Consider the following 24,918-nt stretch of genomic DNA (forward strand, 5'->3'; position numbering starts at 1 on the left):
CAAAAAACTTGTATGTTATGGTTTTAAACCATCACGTAAAGAAACTGATATTGTATCCAAAAAGAATACTCATAGTATATAGGTAAACAAAAAAGAAACAACTTATACTTCAAAGGTTAGAGATATCTTACATATCAATATGTGAACTCTTTTGAATTTTCAATATTCCTGCACAAACGAGCTAAAATGTGATTTGTTCTTCACACAAACCCTAAAACTAGACACTGGTAGTCCTTGACTTGTCTGGTTGATTAAATTACTATTATAAGGATGATATTGTCTTTTATAGGGACTTTGTGTAAAAATGAAAAAAAAATGGCCTTCTGATTTATGGTTTTCATGGTTAGATAGAGAAGATTATAAAAAACATTAGATGAGTATTAAGAAGTATTAAAAAGTTACTATTATATTCTGACCAAAGGAAGAGAAAAACACAGTTCTAGACAATCAATTTACAAATTAGCTGTATTTTACTTTTAAAATACAATGTCAAGAAATGGAATATCATCTTTTTCCAGATATTTTCTTCAGGACAGATCTCAGAACAAGTTAAAAAAATAATCAGAGGGGGGGAAAAAAACACCTTACCCCTATCCCCACCAACAAACAGATTAGTGTTCATTTTGACTTCATATTTTTTGAACTGCAACAAGCAATTTTCTTTTGCTATTTTGCACCATCATTTGGCTCAACCCCACTGGTTAGGGTTAGTTCAGTTGCTACTTGGTCGCTAGCAACTGCTTACGCTGCTGCTCCAAGAGGGATTCCAGATGCTCTGCCCTCTTCATGGCTGCCTGCAATGAGAAGAGAACTCACTTAAAGGGTGATAACTCTGAGAGCTCTACTATATCTAAAGAGCCCTACACTTCAGAGAAGATGTTGTTGCAACAAAGACCTTCTAAGGCAGGGATGTCAAACTCTATTTCATTGAGGGACGCATCAGGACACATCGGGAAACGGGGTGGGGGGCATGGCCAGCTTGACATCAGTTTTCGGCCGTGACGGTCTCATGCCAGCAAAAATGGAGCTTGGGGGGTTTTGCACAGCCCTCCAGGGCTCCATTTTTGGCCGCGACAGCCTCCTATAGCCCTCTGCCAGCGAAAACAGATCTCAGGGTGGCCATGTGTGGCTCTCCTGGGGTCTGTTTTCGACTGCGACGGCCACCTGCAACCCTCTGCTAATGAAAATGGAGCTCGGAGGCCGCGCCCGGCTCTCCTGAGCTCCATTTTTGCTGGCAGAGGCCCCGCGGGCCAGTCTTTCGCTGTTTCCAGGGTGGCCTTGCGAGCCAAATCTAAGCACCCTGCGGGCCGGATCCAGGCCACGGGCCTGGAGTTTGACACTCCTGTTCTAAGGTGTCCTTTCCAAAACTGACACTTTTAATAATTATTAGTGACAAAATAGACTGAGGTAGCCTGTGTTCTTCCCAGATATTTACACTTCTTGGCAAATAAAGACATCTAAGTTTGCATTCCTTCTTCCAATGATCTCAAACTATATTTTTGTGGGATTAAACCCTTTTTTTAATTTATTTTATTTTGTCACAACAGTATATATAAGCATAAGCATGAAGTAACTATATAATATATAAGCATATATATGAGTATAAGTATGTAATAACTATATAAATTGGATATAATGAAAGGAAACAGTAGGACAGGAACGGTAGGCACATTTGTGCTCTTATGCACGCCCCTTACAGACCTCTTAGGAATGGGGTGAGGTCAACAGTAGACAGTTTTCGGTTAAAGCTTTGGGGATTTTGAGTAGATACCACAGAGTCCGATAGTGTGTACCAAGCATTAATAACTCTGTTACTGAAGTCATATTTTCTGCAATCAAGACTGAAGCGGTTAACACTAAGTTTAAATCTATTGTTTGTTCTTGTATTGTTGTGATTGAAGCTGAAGTAATCCTCAACAGGAAGGACATTGCAATAGATGATTCTTTGAGTTAAACATAGGTCCTGTCGAAGGCGGTGGAGTTCTAAGTTTTCTAAAAACTTCAAGATTTCAAGTCTGGTGGCATAAGGTATTTTGTTATATTCAGAGGAACGGAGAACTCTTCTTGTAAAATATTTCTGGACACGTTCAATTGTATTGATGTCTGAAATGTGATATGGGTTCCAGACATGGAATGTTCCTTTTGTGACCAGGCTTGTCTGCAATCATATTGCTGATGCAAATATACTGAAAAACTTTCTGTTATGCTCTCATGAGATTTGATTTGATTATTTTAATTTTACTATATTTTGTAAATCTTATGATTTACAAAATATAGTAAAATTAAAATAATCAAATCAAATCTCATAAGAATAGAATAGAATAGAATAGAATAGAATAGAATAGAATAGAATAGAATAGAATAGAATAGAATAAAATTTTTATTGGCCAAGTGTGATTGGACACACAAGGAATTTGTCTTGGTGCATACGCTCTCAGTGTACATAAAAGATACCTTCATCAAGGTACAACATTTACAATACAAATGATGGTCAATATATCAATATAAATCATAAGGATCACCAGCAACAAAGTTACAGTCATACAGTCATAAGTGGAAAGAGATTGGTGATGAGAATGATGAGAAGATTAATAGTAGTGCAGATTTAGTAAATAGTTTGACAGTGTTGAGGGAATTATTTGTTTAGCAGAGTGATGGCCTTCGGGAAAAAACTGTTCTTGTGTCTAGTTGTTCTGGTGTGCAGTGCTCTATAGCATCGTTTTGAGGGTAGGAGTTGAAACAGTTTATGTCCAGGATGTGAGGGATCTGTAAATATTTTCATGGCCCTCTTCTTGATTCGTGCAGTATACAGGTCCTCAATGGAAGGCAGGTTGGTAGCAATTATTTTTTCTGCAGTTCTAATTATCCTCTGAAGTCTGTGTCTTTCTTGTTGGGTTGCAGAACCGAACCAGACAGTTATAGAGGTGCAAATGACAGACTCAATAATTCCTCTGTAGAACTGAATCAGCAGCTCCTTGGGCAGTTTGAGCTTACTGAGTTGGCGCAGAAAGAACATTCTTTGCTGTCCTTTTTTAATGATGTGTTTGATGTTAGCTGTCCATTTTAGATCTTGCGATATGATAGAACCTAGAAATTTGAAGGTTTCTACTGTTGATACTGTGTTGTCTAGTATTGTGAGAGGTGGAAGTATGGAAGGGTTTCTCCTAAAGTCTACCACCATTTCTACGGTTTTGAGTGTGTTCAGTTCCAGATTGTTTTGGTTGCACCACAAGGCTAGTCGTTCAACCTCTCGTCTATATGCGGATTCGTCATTGTCTCGAATGAGACCAATCACTGTTGTGTCATCTGCGAACTTCAGTAGCTTAACAGATGGATCATTGGAGATGCAGTCATTGGTATACAGAGAGAAGAGAAGTGGGGAGAGCACACAGCCTTGGGGGGCCCCTGTGCTAATTGTACAGGTATTTGATGTGATCTTGCTTAGCTTCACCTGCTGCTTCCTGTTTGTTAGGAAGCTTGTGATCCACTTACAAGTCTGTTCCGGTACCTGTAGCTGGTTTAGCTTAGTTAGAAGAGTGTCTGGAATGATGTATTGAATGCTGAACTAAAGTCTACAAAGAGGACCCTTGAATAGGTCTTTGGAGACTCAAGATGTTTTAGGATGTAGTGCAGAGCATAACAGAACGTTTTTCAGTATATTTGTATCAGCAATATATGATTATAATCTGACTGAACCTTAAAATTCAGAACCAGGAATATGAAACATTGGTATAAACTTTGGTAGGGGGGAAAAACACCGTATGGCCATCAAAACAAAACAGTGAAAGGGTGGGAGGGGGGGAGAGAGAAACCCCAATTCATCCAATTTCTGCCTTTCTGTAATGAGCCAGTTTCACGAGCTTCTTTCTCCTTAATGGAACACTCTCCATTTGTTTTTTTGGAATTCTCCTACCTTAAAACCATTATTATTCTTCACAAGAACTGGCAGGGCTTACAGAACCTCACCTCATACTGCTTTCGAAAGCTGTTCACAGCCTCCTCTTTCTTCACAATTGCTGTCTTCACTCTACATGGAAGGTCAGATGAGATGACATGAGGATAACTGAGCAACAACTTCTTCATTAACATAATCATTAAATGTATACGCCACCTTTCTGCTTACATAAGCACTACATGTAGCTTACAAGAACAAGCAAAAAACTAACAGTCTATTATATCCCTGAGCAGATTTTTTTTTTTTGGCTGGTCATACTCCTCAGAACAGCATAAAGATTGGAATCTTTGGTCAAAACTAGGACTGGAGACACTCCAGATAGGACTCTTGCAATTCAGCTCTCTTAAGTTTGGGCTGCTTTGTGTCTTTCTTCTTTGGGAAGAAAGTACAAGGAGGCTTAAATAGGATTGTGCTTGGAAGTGTTCCATCTGGGACACATAACAATAAGCTTTCAGAAGAAATGCCTTCACTTCAGATCCTGCAGGCCAGAGGGTCTCCATTCAAGCCCTACAGCTTTCATATTCCTCCTAAGTCTATGAATGAATCACTCCTATATAAATTTAATAGGGTTCATTCACACATGAGAAGCAATGAAACCCCAAAGTGTGTAAAATAGGAGTTAAGCAGTTAGCTTCATTCTTTGCTTTGACTGAAAGTTCAATAAGTAAGGGAAACAGACACATTTGATTTTAAATTAACTGGGAAGCTTTCATTCTCTACTTTACACACAAACACGCTTCATTTGTTAAAACTGCATCGTGGCACACAGCTTGCCAAATGCACAATGCCATCATTTATGCTTTGTGCATGTTGCTTGGGAGGAATGGGAATGTAACTCAGGTGGCATAGACCAGTGCTAGACTCCACTAGGATCTTGGGTCAGAACTAAGCTTCTGTACAGAAGATAAGTAGAGCTGTTGTTACCTTTTATGCACCTCTTCCAGCTCCTCCTCTTTGTCTCGCATCACTCTGTCCAGCTCCAAGCGCTGACGGGCACGAAGTTCAGCCATTTCTATCTTGAGATGTTTGTTGTCTTCTTCTGTGGTCACCAGTCGGTCTGCAAACTCTTGCCGAATAACCTCAGAAAGGCTGCTGCGCTCCTGAGCTAATTGGTCCTTCACCTGTTACAGTAAGCATATGAAAAGCAGTAGCGCTTAGCCTTATATACCACTTCACAGTGCTTTCCATCCTCCTCTAAGAGATTTACAAAGTCAGCATATTGCCCCCAACAATCTGGGTCCTCATTTTACCGACCTCCAAAATGCTGATTATTGCTGTGAGAAAGCTTAAAATTAGCATGCATGCTCTCTTCATTCAGTTCTAGCATTTCTTTCTGTCCTTAGAATATGGACCAATGCTAGATCAATGCCAGTTATCCAGAAAGGTATATCATGGGATTCACAGGTTCTGAAGCTTTATCTAAAAGTTAAGAATACTGGGGGGAAAGGAGTTCATCGGAACAAAACTACACAGTTAGAAGCCCTCTTTCCTTTGTCAGCTCACCTTTCGGATGTCCTCAACTTCCTGTTCCTTCTGGCGTAGAAGACCCTGGAGACGAACAGTCTCACTTTCTGCTTCCAGCAAACGCCCCTTCAGCTCATTGCAGCGTTCTTGAAACTTTCGTTCCGACAGCTCCAATTCCCGCAGCTCTAATTCATATTTGTCTCGCATTCTCTTTATTCTGAATAGAGAAAGGAATATTATTTGATTAATCGCTCTCTGGAGCAATAGTGGTATAGAGTCCAAGTTCTTTTTATGTGCAGCATTGTTTTTAGCACCATTTTTCTGAATTTACAAATTGCGAAGAATACAATGGCACGATGGCAAATTATTCAGCTACTGGGATCAGATCTGGGCTGCAGTATAAGTTCAGACAACTTTCTCTTTATAGGACTTACCATGGCATGAAAAAAATTAGATATGGAAAATGAGAGGCTTTATTTGAGGTTGCAGCCACAATTTGCATCTTTTTAAATCCTGAAAATGTCAGCCGTATTAAGATAGACCAGATCAAGAATGCAATTCCACAGAAGGCTAAAACTATTCAGTGAGATAGCAGAATCCTGCAATTCTGATTGTGCTCTTCTTGCTTTCCTTTCATAAACTTCAATGAATGAGGGAGGTGACTGCCTGAGCCACTTCCAAAAGCAATCTGGTCTTATACTACCATACTTCCACTGCTCACAATGAATTTCTTTATAGTCTTAGGGCAAAGAGCTCAAGATGTTCACGCGTATCCATGCCATGATTCAAGTACAAAAAGTGTATCACCACCATCAGCCTCCTGTTAAGAACTTTACAAAGCACAACCTCATTACAGTGCTTTATTACAAATTCTACCAAATGCCATTCTGAATAGTCACTCTCAGAATAGCAATAGCACTTAGACTTATATACTGCTTCACGGTGCTCTCCAGCCCTCTCTAAGAAGTTTACAGAGTCAGCCTATTGCGCCCAACAATCTGGGTCTTCATTTTACCGAACTCGGAAGGATTGTAGGATCAACCTTGAGCCGGTCAGGATCGAACTGCTGACAGTGGAAAGCACAATTAGCCTGCAATAAATACTGCATTCCAACCACGGAGGCTCTTGAAAATGCTTGGTTCTTTGGCCATCATCTCTGACTTTCCTCTACCTGCATCTTACCTGTTCTCTGCAATCCTCTCACATTCATCCTTGGCAGAAGACATGTCAGCTTCTAGCTTCTGGATGACTAGCTCAATCTCCTTGTCCCTTTCTTTCCGGACTTCTTCTCTTAGCTCCCGTTCTCGAGTTAGCAACCAGGCCTCCTGAAGAGGACACAAAAGAAGCCCCCCACACCCTTTTGTTACAACAGTCTTCTGTTGAAAGGCATTCTACTTTGATAAAGGTGCAACTGGATATCAAGCAGAATGATGTACCAGTATGTCCCCAAGCTTCTGCCAGCACCTTTGATGGGTTATGTTGCCATACTTCAATGCTTCCACAATCCCCTATAAAATCCTCTGAAATGGCAGACATTGCTTAAGGGCAAAGAAATAGAAATAGTGTTAAGTTATATTTATGCTGACTCGAACCTTCTTATTTAAGCCAAAAAGGAGAGATGGGTTGTTTTGTTGTGCGTAAGCATCAATTTGTGCCAGTGCAGCTTTATTTTTCTGATCTTATATTTGAAAGAAAGACTAAATCAATTCACATCCTGCTGATGTAGCCACATCTGGTTGCCTCAATAAAACACTTTGTTTAGGATTATCTTTGAGGTATCCTGTCTCTTGCAGGTTGAAGTTGAATACATTGTATGAAGTTAATATCTAAAATATTCTTGCTCTTTCTCCTTTCCCTAGTCCAAACGAAAAAGCAATTTCCTTCTCTTCTTTCTGCTTCCACTTTTTCATCCTTTTTCCAAAAATGCTAAGCCAACTTCCACAGAGTGGAGAGCGTGCATTTTTTTTTAAAATAACTCCTATTCCTTCCAATTAATCTTCAATAAACCAAATAACATCTTCTCTGTGTATCTTTTCAAAGGTTTTTTTGGGGTGGGGCCACAAATCCAATCTCTGCAAGGCCTCTTAAAACTTGCATTCAATATTTATCCTTATCATTTTTCCTTAGGAATTATTTCCAAATCTGCTTTTAGGTCACTCCTATTCTTCCTATTTCACCCCTCCCCCTCCATCCCAAATATCTGCAATTCTTATCTTTCTTTCTTTTTTTGTTACAATTCTCTCCTTTCCAAAAACAGTACTGAAAGAAATGGTACAGGTGCACTGTAGCATTGTCTCAGATGAAAATAGCATTTTCTTTGGCTCTTACTTTATTACAGGTAGTCCTTGACTCACAACCATTCATTTAATGACCATGCAAAGTTATGATGACACTGACTTATGACCATTTTTCACACTTATGTATGTTGCAACATCCCCATGATCAAAATTGGGAAGCTTGGCAACGGGCATGTTTTTATGATGGTTGCAGTGTGCCAAGGTCATTTGATCACCTTTTGTGACTTTCTGTCAAGCAAAATCAATGGGGAAGCCAGATTTACTTAACCATGTTACTAACTTAACAATTGCAGTGATTCACTTAACAACCGTGGTAAAAAAAATTGCAAAATGGAGCAAAACCCACTTAACTTGCTTAGCAACAGAAATGTTGGGCTCAATTGTGGTCATAGTTCAAGGACTATCTGTACTGGCTTTTTCATGTTTATTGTATATTGTTAAACTGTTTTCTAATCAGTATGATTTATGATTCCAAGTCCCCTGATACACATATTTTGAATTTGTTTTAGTTCTGTAATGAACCATGCTAACTTTTCAAAGCTTTGTCTTTGGGCTCACATTTCCTATAAGCAATCATGAAAAGTTTCACAAGTCCTTGCAAATGAGAGATCAATTTGTAAATCAATATTTAACAAGTGTGCATGTATATCGTTGGGAATATTTTGTCAACACCAGGAAGGTTCCCCTGAGCCACTGATGGATGATGAGTGTGTGGCTTAGCAATAGCACTTAGACTTATATACCATTTTATAGTGCTTTTACAGCCCTCTCTAAGCGTTTTACAGAGTCAGCATATTGCCCCCCCAACAATTTGGGTCCTCATTTTACCCACCTCGGAAGGATGGAAGGCTGAGTCAACCCTGAGCCTGGTGAAATTTGAACTGCCAAATTGCAGTCAGCTGGCAGTCAGCAGAAGTACTGCACTCTAACTACTGCGCCACCGAGGCTTAGGAAAGGAAGCTACAAATATTACCTCTTTTTTCAGGTAAGAGGCCTCCCAGGCCTGCTTCTCCATATCCAGTTGCATCTTCAAGGTCTGTATTTCTACCTTGAGGGGGAAGGAAAAAAGCATATAAAAAAAGAAAGGGACCAGATTTTTACTGTCTCTTTCCAATCTCCAGTACACAAAGCCTGACCGATCTAAGGAATCCAAGCTGTAAGTCTGAAGAGGATGTTATCAATTTACTCACTAAGGGGCACATAGTGAATTGGGCTCACTCTGCAAAAGTCATGAATCTGAGAATAGCCTTGGTCTGTAGCTACGTGGGAGCAGATACTTGCTTCTTAAACTAGATAAGGCTGACACTGATAAGAGAGGGAGTGGGGAGGGGAGGGGAGAGAGAGAGAGGGACAGAGACAGGGAGATTAAAGTTTCCTAAATTGTTCTGGTTAGAAAGAATAAGTGAGAATAAACCAAAGGAAGCGAGTGATCTAAAATCAAATGGCTTACAGCTATATCTCCAGCTTCACCTTTCTAGTTCCAGAGTCTTCAAACCCACATGGTCAAACTGATGAGGTAATATGCCACTCCATATGTAGCCTCATCAAGCTGCAATTCCCTCCCTCAAGAAGAAAAGGGCTGGGGCAGGTTTGTGGGGGAAAAGCAAAACAGCCAAACCTCAAAACAATTAATCTGGATTCAAATTTCAGTCACAGATTATGAAAAGAGTTTCCTGTGGCCTACACTGATATATGAATTATCTTTTTCAGCCTCCCCCCATACCCTCCGAAAAAGCTTGACATGATCTAGTTCTATCTTGCTTGCCTTACACATCCCTCTTCTATTCTATCCATTTAATATGTGCTGAAGTAATGAGAATAAACCCAGGTTACATAACCTTTCCGAGTAACACATTACTTCAGAGAGCAGCCCTACATAACCAACAAGACCTCAGGATATTGTGAAAAAAGAACTACTCAGATCATCAGCTACAAATGACACAAACCAGAGATCAAACTAGAACCTTGCAAGAACGCAGAAAGCAAAAAAAATATGTACACATAAATAAACAAGCATTGCACTGATTTGCAATAAAAGTAATGATGTAGATATTTAAAAAGGGCCCCCAGCCTGCTCAAATAACACTTTTTCCAAAGTTCTCACAAGAGTTCATCTAAGAACATACATGTTCTTATATGTATGACAAGAGATATTTCAATGTGGCTGCTCAGGCTGAAAAAGGCTGTGTGACCCCAAATGTAAGTTTACCTCAAATGCTAGCAATGAAGAGGACAGCAAAATTATGTAGAAAGTCTAGAAATAACACAGACCTGATGCCGTCGCTCCTGTTCTTCCTTCCCTTTCTCATATTCTTCCTTTAAAGCCTTGGTAACAATCGAATTGTTCTCTTCCAATTGCTTTCGCAAATCCTCCAGTTGAGCTCTTTGCCTGGCAATCAGAGATGAATGCCACAGAATAGGACGGTTGAAATTCAGGCACCAGTGCATACATTTCCCACAGTCTTAATGCGGCTCCCACCAACACTCTAAAGTTATTAATTGAAATATTTCCCATACACTGGAAGTAATCAAGTTAACAGTATTATTTCAATTTAACCTGTGCATTAGCCACTTGGTGTGTAGCTCCAAGCATGTTAGAATAACTGTAGCCTTTAGACTGAAAAAATGCTGCATACAAGGTGGAGGGAAAAAAAAATACTCTTGAAACAGGCTATAAAGTTCATGCATCACTGCCACCTGAATTGGTCATCTGCAAATTCTCCAAGCCCCAGGACTAAAGAAGATATATGTGGGAACAATATATGTGCTTTTTACCTTTGGGATTTCAAGATGTTGTATTTCTTTTTTCCTGAACACTGCCTTGTCAATGCAAATGGTCAATACCTACTTGCTCAGCATACCCACCAGTTCTGAACCCAACAAGCTCTCTCTCACCTGGCAGCCTGTTGGTTTAGCCTCTCCTTCTCCTCAGCCACTTCATTGTAGAGTCGGCGCCGCTGTTGCTGTAGAGACTGCTCCTCCTGCTCCAGCTGCTTCTCATACCTGTTCAGAGGGAGCCTTTCAAAGGAAGTCTTAGCAAGATTTCAGTATCCTTGCCTTGACCCGACATTATAGAAAGCATAAAGCCAAAGATTTCCTCACGTGGGAGGGGAACCTTTGAGGACTGCAAAATCATTATTTAAAAAAAACCTCAAAGACGTCAAAGAGGAGAAACCAAATTTATCATAAGGGATGTGGAAGTTGCAAAATGGAAAAGCCCTACAATAGACAGGATGGAATAAACTGGCAAAAAGGCTCAGTTACAAACGCATGAGCCAGCGCATAAAAACATTTTTCAGAGAATGGTATCCAAACTGCACTGTTTGCCTATTACTTTCCTCCCACAGTACGGTATTAGGTACTTGATTAAGCCCTCTGACATCAGCAGTTAGCAATCAAGACTGCATTATATTCCTGTTTCTAAACCAAGAAAACACACACAGCTTTATGATGCCTCTCCGTGGGCATATGAACTCTCCTCTCTCTCCATTCTGCCCTTAGAAAACCAATGACGTACACTCAGGACTGCTACCTTTTCTAACCGAACGCACAAAGTCATCTTGTTATCAGGTATGAAGACACATTCAGTGCCTCACTTTCTTCTACGCCATCACAGTGTTCCCATTACACAATATTACACACGTATTTTCCTCCTGTTGTCGTTGTCCCCACCCCCCTCCCGGCTTGCTGGGTAATTTTGCCCCTTTTTCTCCCTCTTTGCACATCTGAAATAGCTTTTTCAAGATCCTCATTCTCCTGCTGGACATCTTCCTACTTCCTACTCCTCCCTTCATACCGCTGCCTTGCCAGTTCTCTCTCTCGCTGCCCCTGCTCTTCCTTCTCATGCTCCAGCATCTCTTTCAGTTCTTCTGTCTGTCGAATGTAGCGCTGAGCTGCACGCTCATCCGACTGCAGTAGTTCTACTTCATGCAGCGATTTCAGCTTTTTGATCTCTAGCTTGTGTTTAGCAATGAGCTTCTGGATTTCAGGCTCCAAGCCTGAATGGGGAAGAAGGAAAATGGGAGGTTATAGACTGCAAGTGTTGGTGTGAAAGCAAGAATTTCCACTCTGTAAACCCGCCTCTCCTTCCTGCAGATTCAGTTGTTGTAATAATAAAAGATGACAAAAGGTGAAGGGAGCTATTAAAATTTATTAAAAGCATTGTACAGTCCTGACATAGTCATCACATTACTTGGGAGCCAAGCTTAATTGGAATGAAATTGTATCTTTATCATTAGTAAAATACACCAGAGAGCATATAATGTAAATGTCCCACTACATTTAATGAAAAAGAACTACAGTAAATTGTTCCTTGCCATAACTAGTTATAAAAATGTTGCCATTTCAAAACATATTTGCCTTTAATAATGAACCTGATACCTGACAGTTCAGGTATCAGAGCCGAAGCAAAGAAAGGAAACTGGGAAAAATAATCAGACCTACAATCCTACCTAAAAGGTCAAAGCAAAAATAACATGCTCATGAAATAGTTCTACCTGGGGGCAGTTCCACTAAAAAGTCTGCTATCAGGACAAGAACCTGAACAAATAACGAAAGCTCAACAGTACCTTTAACAGTGATCTCTTTGATCTTCTTGGTCTTTTCATCAATCCATTTCTCTCGGCGGATTTTTTCTGTGGCAGTCATCAGTTGTTTCAGCTTCTTTATTTCCTTCATGTGAATTAAAAAGGGGAAAAAGCAAGATGTATATCAGATTTTCATTAAATTCCATCTTGTATCTATGAAAGAAAGCAATTCTTCAATAAATCTGCAATGCATGAGAATTGCTTTAGAAGAGGAGAATTGTTTGCAAGGGATAAAAAGAATCCAGTAAGATAGCCAACTGAACTTCCTGGAATTTTCTGAAATTGAATTTCAAGGCATGCAAAGCATTGGTTGACATTACTTATAAATAATTCACTATAGAACCCTAACCCAAACATATCCCACAACACACACAGGTGGTTTATATAGCAATAGCACTTAGAATTATATACCGCTTCACAGTGCTTTGCAGCCCTCTCTAAGCGGTTTACAGAATCAGCATATTGCCCCCAACAGTCTGGGTCCTCATTTTACCCACCTCAGAAGGATGGAAGGATGGTACTTTATATTATTTGTGTATGTCTCTCTGCATGTAATTTATATACTTAATTATTTATATTATACATCCATATAATAAATAAAACCTTGATTGATTGATTGATTCATTTTAAATAAATATTTAAAATAAAAACCTAATTCAGAATATCATTTTTTAATAATGCCACATAAATGGTATTTTCTTCGGCTCCAATTTTAGAAGACAAATTTCAAGATATGAATTCCGAATAACAACTAAAATGTTTTAGCTCTAAATTTACATACCCAAAATGATTAAACAACAGAGCTTCTAGTGAATCTCCTTTCTCCATTGCAATAGTTTGGGCCAAGAAAATTAAGAGAATCTAAGCTTTTTATTCCTAAAATTTGGGAGGCAAAGAATACTGAACAAACCACAACAGCCTCAAATGATTGTGCCCAGCCTTTTATTTTGTAAGGGTCAATCTATTTGGAGCTCTGGAAAAGATCAAGTCTGATCTGTATCACTCTGGAGAGAGTCTTAACGATAAATCAATATTCAGATTAGGAGCAAGATAGGAAAATGAAGCTCCATTATCTTGCAGACTAATCATTTTAAAACCAAAGCTAAGTTAAATGGGACATTTCTGAAGAGATGGAATGTGCCAAATTCAGTGCAGCTGATTGTTTTCTCAGGAGCTGTTTTGGAAAAGAATGATATATATCTTGCTGCAGCATTAAATGAAGGGCATGTGTGCAAAGGGAAGGGCATGCATAAGGAATTATGTGTTTTTCAATCAGTTTATCAGTTCTTTTTGAGACTGATAAAGAAATAAACAGATTTTCCTTGTAAATAATTATTAGGTCAGGTCAACTAACAAGATAATATTGCCATTCAGGACGGAAGACTGGAAGACAAGAAAGTGAAACAACAGGCAAAACTAAGAATGTCTCTCAACAGACAAGATACCTCTGCCCTTAACATTACTACGGCAATAACCATAAATGTAGTTCTTGGTTTATCACAAATGGAACCTGAATTTCAGTTGCTAAGCAAAGCATTCATAAAGTGCAAAACCACATGACCGTATCGCTTAGCAACTGCAGTCCCGGCACTCCTTGGTGGCAGTCACAAAGCACATTCCATTGGTCGTTAACTGAAGCCCCTTCCCAGTACAAACCATTCGAAGGCTTGGTCGCTTCCAGCACAAACTTTGGTAGGGTAAGGAAGTGCTTTCAACTCCTCCAACCTGCCTATCTCTCCTCCTCCCCAAACCATCACTGCCCTTTAGGCTGCCCTGTATGATGCCTTATGGGCTGGCAAGCACCTCCAGAAGTGTACACACTGAGGCTGTAAGAAGCTCCTGAGCCATACAGAGTGTGAAGCCCCAGCTATATGCCCTAGGAAGTCCAAACAGCATGACGCAAAGCCAGTGTTCCAGGAAGTCCTAAGAGCCAGGGCAAAGTTGCAGCATCCTGGGAAGCCTCAACATTATGACGCAAAGCCATCCCGGGAAACCACTGCCACCTCAGCAGCACAACACAAAACCTTAGCCTCCCCAGGAAGCCCTGAGAACCCTGCAGCCCTGCACTGGCTATCCCAGGTGATGTTTGCTATCTTCTTGTTCCCTATACGGATGAGGTGTGTCTGCCCTGGCCCTTCACAAAGCAGCTGTTGGCCACACTTCTCCAAAATCTCATAAGGAAACTGGCATGCACAATCTTGAGAAGAAAGCGTCATGAGGCCAGCAGTTGACTCGTGAAGAGCCAAAGCAGGGCAACTGTGAAGAGCAAGAAGATGGCAAAAATCAGCTAGAGTCAATAGGAGTGCTGGAGGCCAAAAGGGCACAGATGGGAGAAGATAGATGAGTTGCAGCACCCCTACAGCCGTAAGTATGGATGGGCTGCCAAACACTCAAATTTTGGTCACATGACCACAGGAGCAGTCCAATGGTCATAACTTTGGGAACAGATTGTAAATCCCTTCATCCAACAACACAATAACTTTGAACAGTTGCTGAATGAAAAGTTGACTAGCTGTATCTGAAGAACAATGCTACTATTTTACTCCAAAAGGTTATATAGTGCCACACAGAACTAGTATTTGTACTTTTCTATAATGCAAAGTTATATCATTTTATCCCTTTCACAAGCCATCTTTAATGCCTTTCAAAATTATTTATTTATAAAATTTATTGGCTGCCTATCTTACCGTATGTTAACTCTGGGCAGCTTACAGTCATAAAATATATGTATGGGACGGGCCAATCCCAGTGGGGTTGGTCTCTCAAGTGACTGGATCCATGCCATGAAAACAATCAATATCTATAATCTACCTCCACATCTATACACCGAAATTTAAAAACAGGCTGGTATGTGACGCTGGATCTATCCACTTTCCTACACCAATCAAAACAACGTGCATGTTGGTAATAATGAATTGCAAAAGCATTTAGGAAATACTGCCTTTGCTTCATAAACACCAGAGCCTGTTCAGCTGGGTACTAGATACGGAAGCTGAAGAGGGCATTATTATCAAAGTCAAGGAATAGCAAGCACTTTGCACCAAATTGCAATGTTTGCCATACCTATACCCCAAGAGAGATATAGGCACAGCACCCTCTAAGAAATTCATGAAAAAATCACATTTAAAGGATCTAGACCAGCAAAAAGGACAAAAGCTGAAGTTAACAGCATGCACAAAGTTTACCTCACAGAGGGGGCCCAGAGTGCGCCAGACCTAAACAGAAAGAGGAAAGATGAGAGAAATGGGGAAATAGAAGGAGTGTGAAATAAGAGATTTGGAGCAGGGGAAGAAGCAAGGATACAGCTTAAGCAGAGTGTAGATTACTTCTTAGCACAGGGATCAAACAAATTGACCAAGGGAAAGAGCTAACATTTGGGAATATTGCATCTGTTCAAAGTGCTTCTCAAGGCAGGAATAATCCTAACATACCTTTAATTTTACTGGGGTCATGTTAAAAAAAAATCTACCACTCTTCTCAGTACCTGCTAGTTTAGGTTACTTGGCCCAAATTAATATTTATAGCAAATCCTAGCTGAAGTTGTCTGTCTGTCTGTCTGTCCATCCACCCGTCTCAATCTTGGCAACCTTAAGACATATGGATTTGAACTTCTGGGAGTTGAAATTCTTCAAGTATGTCAAAGTTAACAAAGTTGAGAAATATTGAGAGATGATAGAAGAAAAACCATAATGATATAAAAGATTGTATTTCGGTCTTCTCATGTTACTAACATTCAAGTGGCTTCCAATGTTCTCTTGGTTGATGTTCTCCAGAGTGGATCAAACACTGCTTTCTTTGCATTATGCAAAATTCACTCCAACTTAAGTCCAGTTATATGTTTTATCTAGTTGCTCTGTAGCTCCCCCAACCCTTATATCAATGTCATTTCCTCACCAACTCATGCTGCTCTTGCATCTGGGCAATTTTCTTTGTATATTTCTGATCCACAAGCTTCAATTCAGATACCACTGCTTCACATTTCTGATTCAGAGCTCTTTTGTCATCGATGAGCTGTAGAGATTCAGGCAAGATAGTATTACTAACAGTACAACACTGTTTGTACTAATGTGACGCATTAGCTAGCTAGCAGAAGGTACCTGGAATCAAGCTGCCGTCTTATTCAGGTAGAAATGGATACAAAACTTCCCCCTCCCAACAGAGTATTTCCATTTAGAATGCTAACTGCTCTAGCTGATGCCCACGGAAATTTTTGAAGAGCTATGCCAGCAATACAAGTGATATTAGGTAGAAGGTGAAAGATAAGAAAGCAAGATAGTCCCAAGTCCTATATGGAAAAGAAAGGAAAGGAAAGGAAAGGAAAGGAAAAGGAAAAGATTACCTGGTCAATGAAGGCTAGGTGCCGTTGGATTGCAGCTTCATACTGCTCCCTCTGCATAGTCAGTTGGTGAGTCAGCTCTTTCTGTACATCTTTAACATGCTGCCCAGTTAACTCCTGCTGTTGAGCCTACCAGGACAAAGAGCAAAACCAGGGCAATTAAGGAAACCTAAAAGTTATGCTATCTGGTCAGTCAACAAGCAAAAAGAAAGGACATGTAAATATAGCCATTGAGATTCCCAAACAGATCATTTGCTGATATGGATTGTTCATTACCAAGAACACTGCTGAAACCTGAAAAGGCAGATAAAGACAGACACTGCCTCTTTGGCAGTTGAGGTTTTAATTTCATGCAACCTTCCACACAACAGAGCGAAAGATTGGGTTGTGTAATACAGACTTTCCTGCCCTCCTTCCTGTAGCATATACAGAACTAGAAGAATCAGGTTCTGGTCACCCACCAGTGCTCTTTGTAGAAAAGCAACAGCTCTCTTCTTTTCTTCTACTTCCAACTTCAGCTTCTGGATAGAGCTGGTGACTTCTGTGGCAACTGCTGAGACCTGATCCAAGTGGGCGAGTTCTTCTTCTGGCAATAATCCCTAGCAGGTGCGGTAAACAGCAAAGGATTAGTCAAGCTGAGGTACAACTTCCATCCTTTAAGGATGGAAATTAAAGTGTGCATTAATATACCAGTACTGAAAGCTTTGCTTGTCATAAGAAGCATCCATCATAAAATAGCTATTTTACTATGTTCTTCATTTCCTGAGGCAGATCTAAGTATCTGAAGCTTCTCAACTCTATCTTAAGAATAGATTATTGGAAGCCATAATGCCAATACCAACTTAATAGCTTTTAACCTCAAATACTTTTGTTTCCAATTAGTGAAGGCAAATGCTCATTGCTTGAAACAGCCATCTGCCCTGCCCTCTCCCCCCACCCAGCAGTCCATCCACCCGCATCAATAAAATTTAAATGTGCCATATTCACCTCTTGCTGTGAAGCTGAGGCAACAGACCTGGGTCGTTCCTGCTCAGATTTTTCCATCTCATCCAAAAAGCTCATTATATTCTGAAGTTTTGTTTCTGACAATAATGTTCCTTCTTCAGGGGCTCCCAGGGAGCAGTTCAATTTTCCAAACTTCTCTACGTTATCAGTGGTTAGAGAAATTGAGTCCAAGTCCTGTATTGCAGGGAAAAATTATTGGGCTCAATAGATGTAGACTATTGTAGCAGTACTAAACAGAAGGATTTCAACCTGCAACAGTTTGGGGGGGAAGGAGAATTGATATATGATCTCATTGATTAAAAATAATATTTTAATAAGTTTTCTCTTGGGGGATTAACTGTAAATGTTTGGAAAACAATTACGAATGTCTTGAGTTTATAAAAAATATTCCAGCTCACAACTCTCAAAAGTTTGCTCTAAGCAGAGTATGTAACATAAAGCAAAAAGCAACGGTTGGTATGTGCTTCTCATTTCCAGGATTTCTTCCCTAAAACTACTTTCACGCCAGCCCAAACAAATTCTGTACAATTTCATCCAAAGCTGTAAAAAAGGATCTACAGAGAAAAGACATCATAGTATCATAGTTCAATTACCCCATCTATCCAAGCATATTTGTAATCCTTGAAAACCTTTGTTTGATACGGTAGCAGTGGCAGAAATTCTGGATCCGCTTCCAAAAGCTTCAGGGTGTCTAGTAGGTCATGAAAGGTTATTTTGGAATGCATCCTACTGGCTGTGCTCATCATACCATCCAAATCTTCACTGGGCATTTTTCCCGAACTCCCATCCTGGGAAACAGAGAAAATCCATGTGATGAAATTTTGTGAAGAATTCTAAATAGGCATTATCAGTATATTTCACTGACATAGGGAGGGCTCATCCATCTCATCTCTAAGGTTTGCAAGACCTTATACTTCCCAGTCAATAAAAACATTTAAAGGTACAGAAATTGGAAACTATACTAGTCATGAGGGAAGAGTAAAAGAAAAAAAGTATTTAGACTTTCAGGAACATTAGAAAAAGGCAATACCTGTGGCTGTTCTTCAAGTCCTTTGTTTTGTGCTGAACGACAAAGAGATGGCATGGCAGAAGCTTCTTCTAAATCTATTCCCGCAAAGTGGAAGTTGGCCCCTGCAATAGCAACAAAAAGCATTTGCTTCAGATAGAATAAGAATTCAGAATTGGTCTTTTTGTTAAACGTGAACAAGTATGTTTTTCATTTCGAGAACTGGAGTATAAGACTTTAAGATGTCAAGTCCAAGTTGGTTTTTGAAATAATTTTTCTGGGTTTTCCAAGCAATTCTAAAGTGTAGCGGTTCAGCTTTTCACTACAAGTCTATGAGGATACATCGGCTGGCCATATTTTTCCACTATCATTATTTGCCTCTGTGAACTTTCTGAACTTATTCCTTATTTCCAGCATGTTATTTGTTGCTCCTCACTGCCTTGTACGATCAAATAATACCCATGTTGCCATGGGTTTCAATGCTATAGAAATGTTTTGTATTGAAACAGATTCTCTATGTGTGCTGAATTTAGAGAAATGCAGTTCAGGAGACCTCTAGGCCAAATGTTCCAAGACCTCCCATGATTTCTCACCTGCATTGTTGGCTTTGATGATGCTGTTAGCAGGACTGCTATTTTTCAAAGAGCTGGCTTTCTCACTTTTCCTTCTTCTGGCTTTCTTGCCTTCTTTAATTACTGCCAGCTCCTCCTCCACCAAACGCTGTGTCTCTAAAGCTTTTTGGGTTCGTTTTTGTTGCAGCTCCTAAAACAAAACACCAACTCACATTTCTGTTCTGTTAGGGCCCACTTCGTAGTCCACCAATAAACATATGCGGCCTAACTTTTAACCCAAATAAATCAAACAAGACAATCCTGTTTTCTAATGCCAAGGACTAGCACTATCAACAAGCAAATGGCTACCTGGATAGCTGCTCTTCGGGCAAGGCGAGCTTTCTCCTCTCGTATTTTTTTCCTCTCCTCATCTCGTCTCTGCTGCAAATCCAAGATGTTGCCCTCATCTGTCTGCTGCTGCTGCTGCTGCTTTTCCTTAAAAACATACAGCACAAGCATTATAAAGCTACACGATCATAATCCTATCTCTAGGACCAAAAAAAAAAAAAGCCAACTAACTTCCCTAAACTCTAACTAGAACCACATCTCATGCATTTAAAGCTTATGCAAAACAAACATTCGAAACAAAACATTCTTTCAGCATGTTCAGAAGTTTTTTATACAATATATACATAAGACAAACCTCTCTTTTGGAAGCTAACAATCGCTCAAGCTGAGCTACACCTTCCTTGTGCCTCTGAGAATGCCACCGGTACCAGCGCTGGATTGTCACAGCAGCCGAATTGACTTGGTTAACAAATCTAAAACAGGAGGAAAAATCATGCAAGTTGACTATTGCTTTCCAACTACCACTGTCAAGCAAAACAGTTCCTGATAAGAAAGGCACAGAAAAACATCCCTGAAAAACGGATCTTAACCACAGGGCTTCTATATTCAAACACTCCTCCCTCCTGTTTTTAGAAATCCAGAAGCACTGTTCAAAAATACACTGTTCTAGGAAAGTATGAAAATATACCATTTAGTAACTACAAGTAACTTTCTGTAATTCATAGTCTAACTAAATTGCTTCTGTCATCCTTCAAAACGCTGGGAGGCTGAGTTGCAACTTTTACTGCCCAAAATTTACCTGGTTGCTGTAAAAGAACCAGGCTATTAACTGGAAATTGCCAAACCAGATATGGCAATTAACTAGTAACCCAGTTATATGCCCTCATTTCACTTCCTCTGATTTTTTTCTGCACAATTTATTACTTCTTCCTGTCAGTTTTCTCAGGCTTACCGCTCAGCCTCCTCCTCAGACACTTCTTGTATCCTAGCTGGGGGACTGCTACTACTGGTGTTATTGTTCCAAGCCAGGATGTTGCTGCTGGAAAAGTTCTTCTGAGATTTCATGTAACTGCTGCTGTCTGTGTCTTCATTAGAGGTAGCTTTGATGATGTTGCTAAGGAAAGAGACAATAATATGCTGCTCAGTGGGATCCTATGGAATGCTGCAAGTCTCTTCAATTTAGGATACACTAAAGAATGTTTCCCATTTTTCATATTAGCTTGTACTGTGATTTCTCAGGGATTGCTGTCCTTGAGAACTACTTCTATATACAACATATACTCTAGCAGTTGCTGGGCATTCTCTATTTGCTCACATTTAGTCCAGTGACTGCCGATATGAAACACTGTATTAACATTAAAAAAAAGGACTAAAAGTGCAACTTTGTTATTAAACTAAGCATGAGATAGTTCAGGAGATCTGGAAGTGTGGTCTGTTTATGCTTTTCTTCTTGAAAACAAGCCTTCCCTCCCATCTCCTCCTAACTCGCCACTGAAGGAAAGCTGTCACAGGAATATACAAAAGACTTACTTGAGCGAAGTTGTAGCTTGATTGGAGCTCTTTGGCACAGATACTTTGTCCGTAGTGGAGTAATTGTTATGCACCATAGTGGTGACGCAGTTGCCCATGGCACCTTTGTTACTCCTCATAAAATAGAAGGAAAATGTGTCAGCATGCTTCCAGAATAATTTCTCCAATATATTATCAACACAGTCCAGACTTCTGGAGCCTCACCATTAAATAACTGTCTCATGTTCAGTAAGATAGCCAGATTTTTGGAATCAGCTGCATTCAGGATACTGCCCTAGACGCTGACCTAAATGCTGTCTCTCTCAAATAATGAAAACCAAAATGAACTTAACAAGGATGGAAGTTCTCAAATTTCAGAATTCACAATTCTGCCAATAATATACCCTTTTTTAAGGTTCTAGCAGTGTTTGCTGTTCAGGATCTGATATTGTTACGTGTGTTCCCAGGTTCAATTTATGGCCACTCATTCATACACTCACAGCCCTAGAAAAACACTCAAATCACTTTCAACAAAACACTCAGTTACAATATATCTATATATGCTCTTTCTCACATGTATAACACCCCCACACACACACACAGTCTTCTATACTTACTCAGGTCTTTCTGCCAGGTTCTGGCTGTAGGGATGGAAGTCTAGATCCAAAGACAACTCCAAGAATGGGCAACCTTAAAGGAGGCTGTTTAGCCCTCAAAATCCTTGCTTGCTTTGTGGATCAACAAGACTGGCAGCTATTCTCTTGTTAATTTACAAATCTAGTAGCTGATGGTGAAATTTGGGGAGGGGTTTCTCATGTGCTCAGGCCCAACTTCTTTTGTTTGGCTCAAGTGACATTTTTCCTTTTGTCTCCTTAAGGACTCAGTTCCTCCTTATCTACTTCCCCCCCCGGAGGGATCTTTTAAACAAGATTTCTTTTGTGGCTTTTCTCCACCTTGCTTAAGCGCCTACGTGCCTCCTTCACCTTTAGATATGGCAGTTTCAGACTAGGCTCAAAGTATCATCCATATTCAACTATTAAATCAAAGTGGTAGTATAGCAATAGCAACAGCAATAAGACTTAATATATTGCTTTATAGTGCTTTACAGTCCTCTCTACGCGGTTTACAGAGTCAGCATATTGCTCCCAACTATCTGGATCTTCATTTTACCCACCACGGAAGGATGGAAGGCTGAGTCAACCTTGAGCCAGTGAGATTTGAACTGCAGCTAGCAGTCAGCTGAAGTACTGCACTCTAACCACTGTGCCACCTGGGCTCTTCGCTACTATCAAAGCTATGGGAATTTTTCTGCAACTTCATGTAAGCACTTTAGCTGAATGCCCAGACATTAAGCCCTACACATATTTCTTACCTATTATTGGCAGTGAAATTAGCTGCAAGGGGTACACAGATTTCTTTCTTCCTCATGCTTCCAGGAGTGCTGGATGAGGCAGGAAATATCCTGGGCTGCTCATCCTGACCAGATAACCAAAAATAAGTATACATGGAAGTAACAGTACACAGATCTTCACTACATATATTTTAGCAAGATCTCTTAATTCCTCCTCAAGCAAAAAATTGCTCAATCTTATCGAGAGTTTTTACTACAAACCAGTGAAATAAATGTAATAGATTTGAAAACTTTGGAGATAGATGCTAGTATTTTTATCCAATTAAGTGTGCTTCAAAATGAACAGATTGGTGCTGAGTGTGGAAGTTTCTGGAGAGAATCAGATATGCCTAAATCAAAGCAGAGTCAAAGGAACTTCAAAAGCAGAGACAGGAATCAAAAGCACCCACACCATAGCCCCTATATAGCTTTTGGGGAATTGCAGTGCTGATGACAGCTAAACCAGATACAAAGCAAAGAATAATAAGATGCTGAAAATGTAAAAACAGTTTAAATTTTTCTTGTCAGGAGGAAAGCTTTGGTAAAAGCCTGCTCATCTGTGGTATAATATTTTTTTTTCTGGATTTTCTAACCCAGGTTTGACTCTTCCTGCTCCACCAGCACTTAGCTCCAGAAAGCCTATGAAGAAGTGATGGCAGAAGTCTTTTTGTAGAGTGCAGCTTTCCCACCACTTTTTATTTTATTTTTTTATGGAGAGAAGTATATTCTTGCCCAGAGGGAAGCGCAAACTTTACTCAACAGCTGTATGCGATAGTCACTTAGGCATATTGTATACATTGCTCATTACTGTGGCATGTGTGATAAGTACATAGGGGTATCTTGTATTTTCCCAACAGTAAAATGGCAATGTTCTTGTCCTAAGGGAAATATAATTTTAACACAGCAGATGAGCTAACGATTTGGGAATATGATTATTTTTTGCAACATGGATTTTTGACATAATAAATCTAGACAAATCCTGAATGCATTTACAGAGGAATTATCAGGCTTAACAACATAAAGCTAAGTTTTGGGACTGGCTTTGGAAGCTTTTCTAATGAATGTGCATGCACTTCAGCCCTTACTAGGATGTTCCAGGTAGTTTTCTTTTCTGGGGAATCTTTGCTTAGACTTGCTAGTTTTTTTCTTCCAGTGGAGCTGCTATTGAACAACGTGAGGAAGTCATCATGGTGATCTGCACTGCTAAAAAGGAAAATGACAAGATTAATTTGGAATCCTGCAGAAGTCTACACATGGCATTGCTTTGAGCTTTTCTGAAAGGTAATTTATTCCTATAAACTACTCCAATATTTTATGTTCAGTCTAAAGTATCCCAAAACAAAGATACTCAGCTTTCCCAGAATACTCAAAGGAACAAAAGACACCTCCTAGGCCAGGGGTCTCCAACCTTGGCAACTTCAACTCCCAGAATCCCCCAGGCTTAAAGTTGCCAAGATTGGAGACCCCTGGCCTAGGCTAGTTTATTTTTCAGTAAGAAGTGTTTTAATACTCACATGATGGCATCATTCATTTGCTGATTAACCTGCGTTGTACTGTTGGATCTTCGTAAATTGTTCATAGCTCTAGAGGTGGCAAGCCCTGCATCTTCCTGAAAGACAAGTTATAACAAAGCAAAATACATCTGGTATTTTATCAAGGCAAAAATTATCTTAATTCTGCCTCATTTCTACCATTCTAGCCTCATTAAGGACAAAGGACAGAACAGCATTGTCTTCAGATAAGAATTCATTTGGAGGAACTGCATGTCACCAGTCCTTTAAAAAAAAACTAAAACACGCACTATACAAAGAATTATACCCATGCAACTGCATTTAGCCAAATTATATTCAGACATGCACATTATATTGAGAAAAATGCCATCTTGTATTTGATTATTTTTTCTACTATACATCTTACAGTTTACTGTATATTTGAATATCAGGAGGAGCACCTTTCAGACTAATAATTAAAAGGTTTGGTGAATTACAGCACATTTCATCAGCTACAATGTATGGTTACACTGATATAGGATTTTAAATGGGATGAGGAGCAAGGAGGGAAGAAGGGAAAGACAGATTTGATTATGCAGATGCAAATTACACAAGGACTTTATCAACTGTAACAATTGTAAAGTGTTAAACATCCATTGTTTGTTGAAGCCTTCAGAGCAATTTCTTGCACAATTATACTGGCAAAGTTTCTTTGTTCTTCAAATGGCTACTCTGGGATTTGTAATGGAGCGTCCTAGAATGCTGAAATGCTCTAATATTACTTTGCCCTTATTCTGAGGCCCAATGTCATACTAGTTGTATTGTTTCCCATTCCCTTGAGAATATGTTTTGCTGTGCAAGCAGTTGGGGAACAGATTCTCTACTCATGGCCCACTTCTAGGTTTCATTTACCTCTGCGACCCTTTTCATTGTCCCTGTTAGCTATAAAGAAGGTACTTAAACTTGTTTAATGTTTATTAA

General features: G+C 39.7%; 1 protein-coding gene across 4 annotated transcripts in view; it reads right to left on the reverse strand.

Moving 5' to 3' along the window:
• Positions 1–447: 447 nt before the first annotated feature.
• Positions 448–24,918, reverse strand: part of CEP131 (centrosomal protein 131) — a 33,234-nt gene continuing 8,763 nt past the window's right edge. Inside the window, exons 3-27 of one of the 4 annotated variants that reach the window (XM_058170053.1) lie at positions 23,962–24,056; positions 23,533–23,647; positions 22,430–22,533; positions 21,079–21,192; positions 20,501–20,662; positions 19,904–20,021; positions 19,570–19,695; positions 19,243–19,411; positions 18,674–18,774; positions 18,237–18,431; positions 17,626–17,817; positions 17,100–17,237; positions 16,642–16,767; positions 16,197–16,313; positions 15,488–15,517; positions 12,285–12,387; positions 11,513–11,714; positions 10,612–10,719; positions 9,988–10,105; positions 8,690–8,764; positions 6,602–6,744; positions 5,459–5,636; positions 4,880–5,076; positions 3,967–4,027; positions 448–794 (exon numbers count right to left, since the gene is read on the reverse strand). In XM_058170053.1, coding sequence (XP_058026036.1) covers positions 720–794; positions 3,967–4,027; positions 4,880–5,076; positions 5,459–5,636; positions 6,602–6,744; positions 8,690–8,764; positions 9,988–10,105; positions 10,612–10,719; positions 11,513–11,714; positions 12,285–12,387; positions 15,488–15,517; positions 16,197–16,313; positions 16,642–16,767; positions 17,100–17,237; positions 17,626–17,817; positions 18,237–18,431; positions 18,674–18,774; positions 19,243–19,411; positions 19,570–19,695; positions 19,904–20,021; positions 20,501–20,662; positions 21,079–21,192; positions 22,430–22,533; positions 23,533–23,647; positions 23,962–24,056 — 3,162 coding nt within the window. In that variant the 3' untranslated portion in view covers positions 448–719. Of the gene's footprint in view, positions 795–3,966; positions 4,028–4,879; positions 5,077–5,458; positions 5,637–6,601; positions 6,745–8,689; positions 8,765–9,987; positions 10,106–10,611; positions 10,720–11,512; positions 11,715–12,284; positions 12,388–15,487; positions 15,518–16,196; positions 16,314–16,641; positions 16,768–17,099; positions 17,238–17,625; positions 17,818–18,236; positions 18,432–18,673; positions 18,775–19,242; positions 19,412–19,569; positions 19,696–19,903; positions 20,022–20,500; positions 20,663–21,078; positions 21,193–22,429; positions 22,534–23,532; positions 23,651–23,961; positions 24,057–24,918 lie in introns of all 4 variants that reach the window. The other 3 variants (XM_058170052.1, XM_058170055.1, XM_058170054.1) reach the window with 3 other exon arrangements.

Source organism: Ahaetulla prasina, chromosome 2, assembly GCF_028640845.1.
Source record: "Ahaetulla prasina isolate Xishuangbanna chromosome 2, ASM2864084v1, whole genome shotgun sequence".
NCBI lineage: Eukaryota > Metazoa > Chordata > Lepidosauria > Squamata > Colubridae > Ahaetulla > Ahaetulla prasina.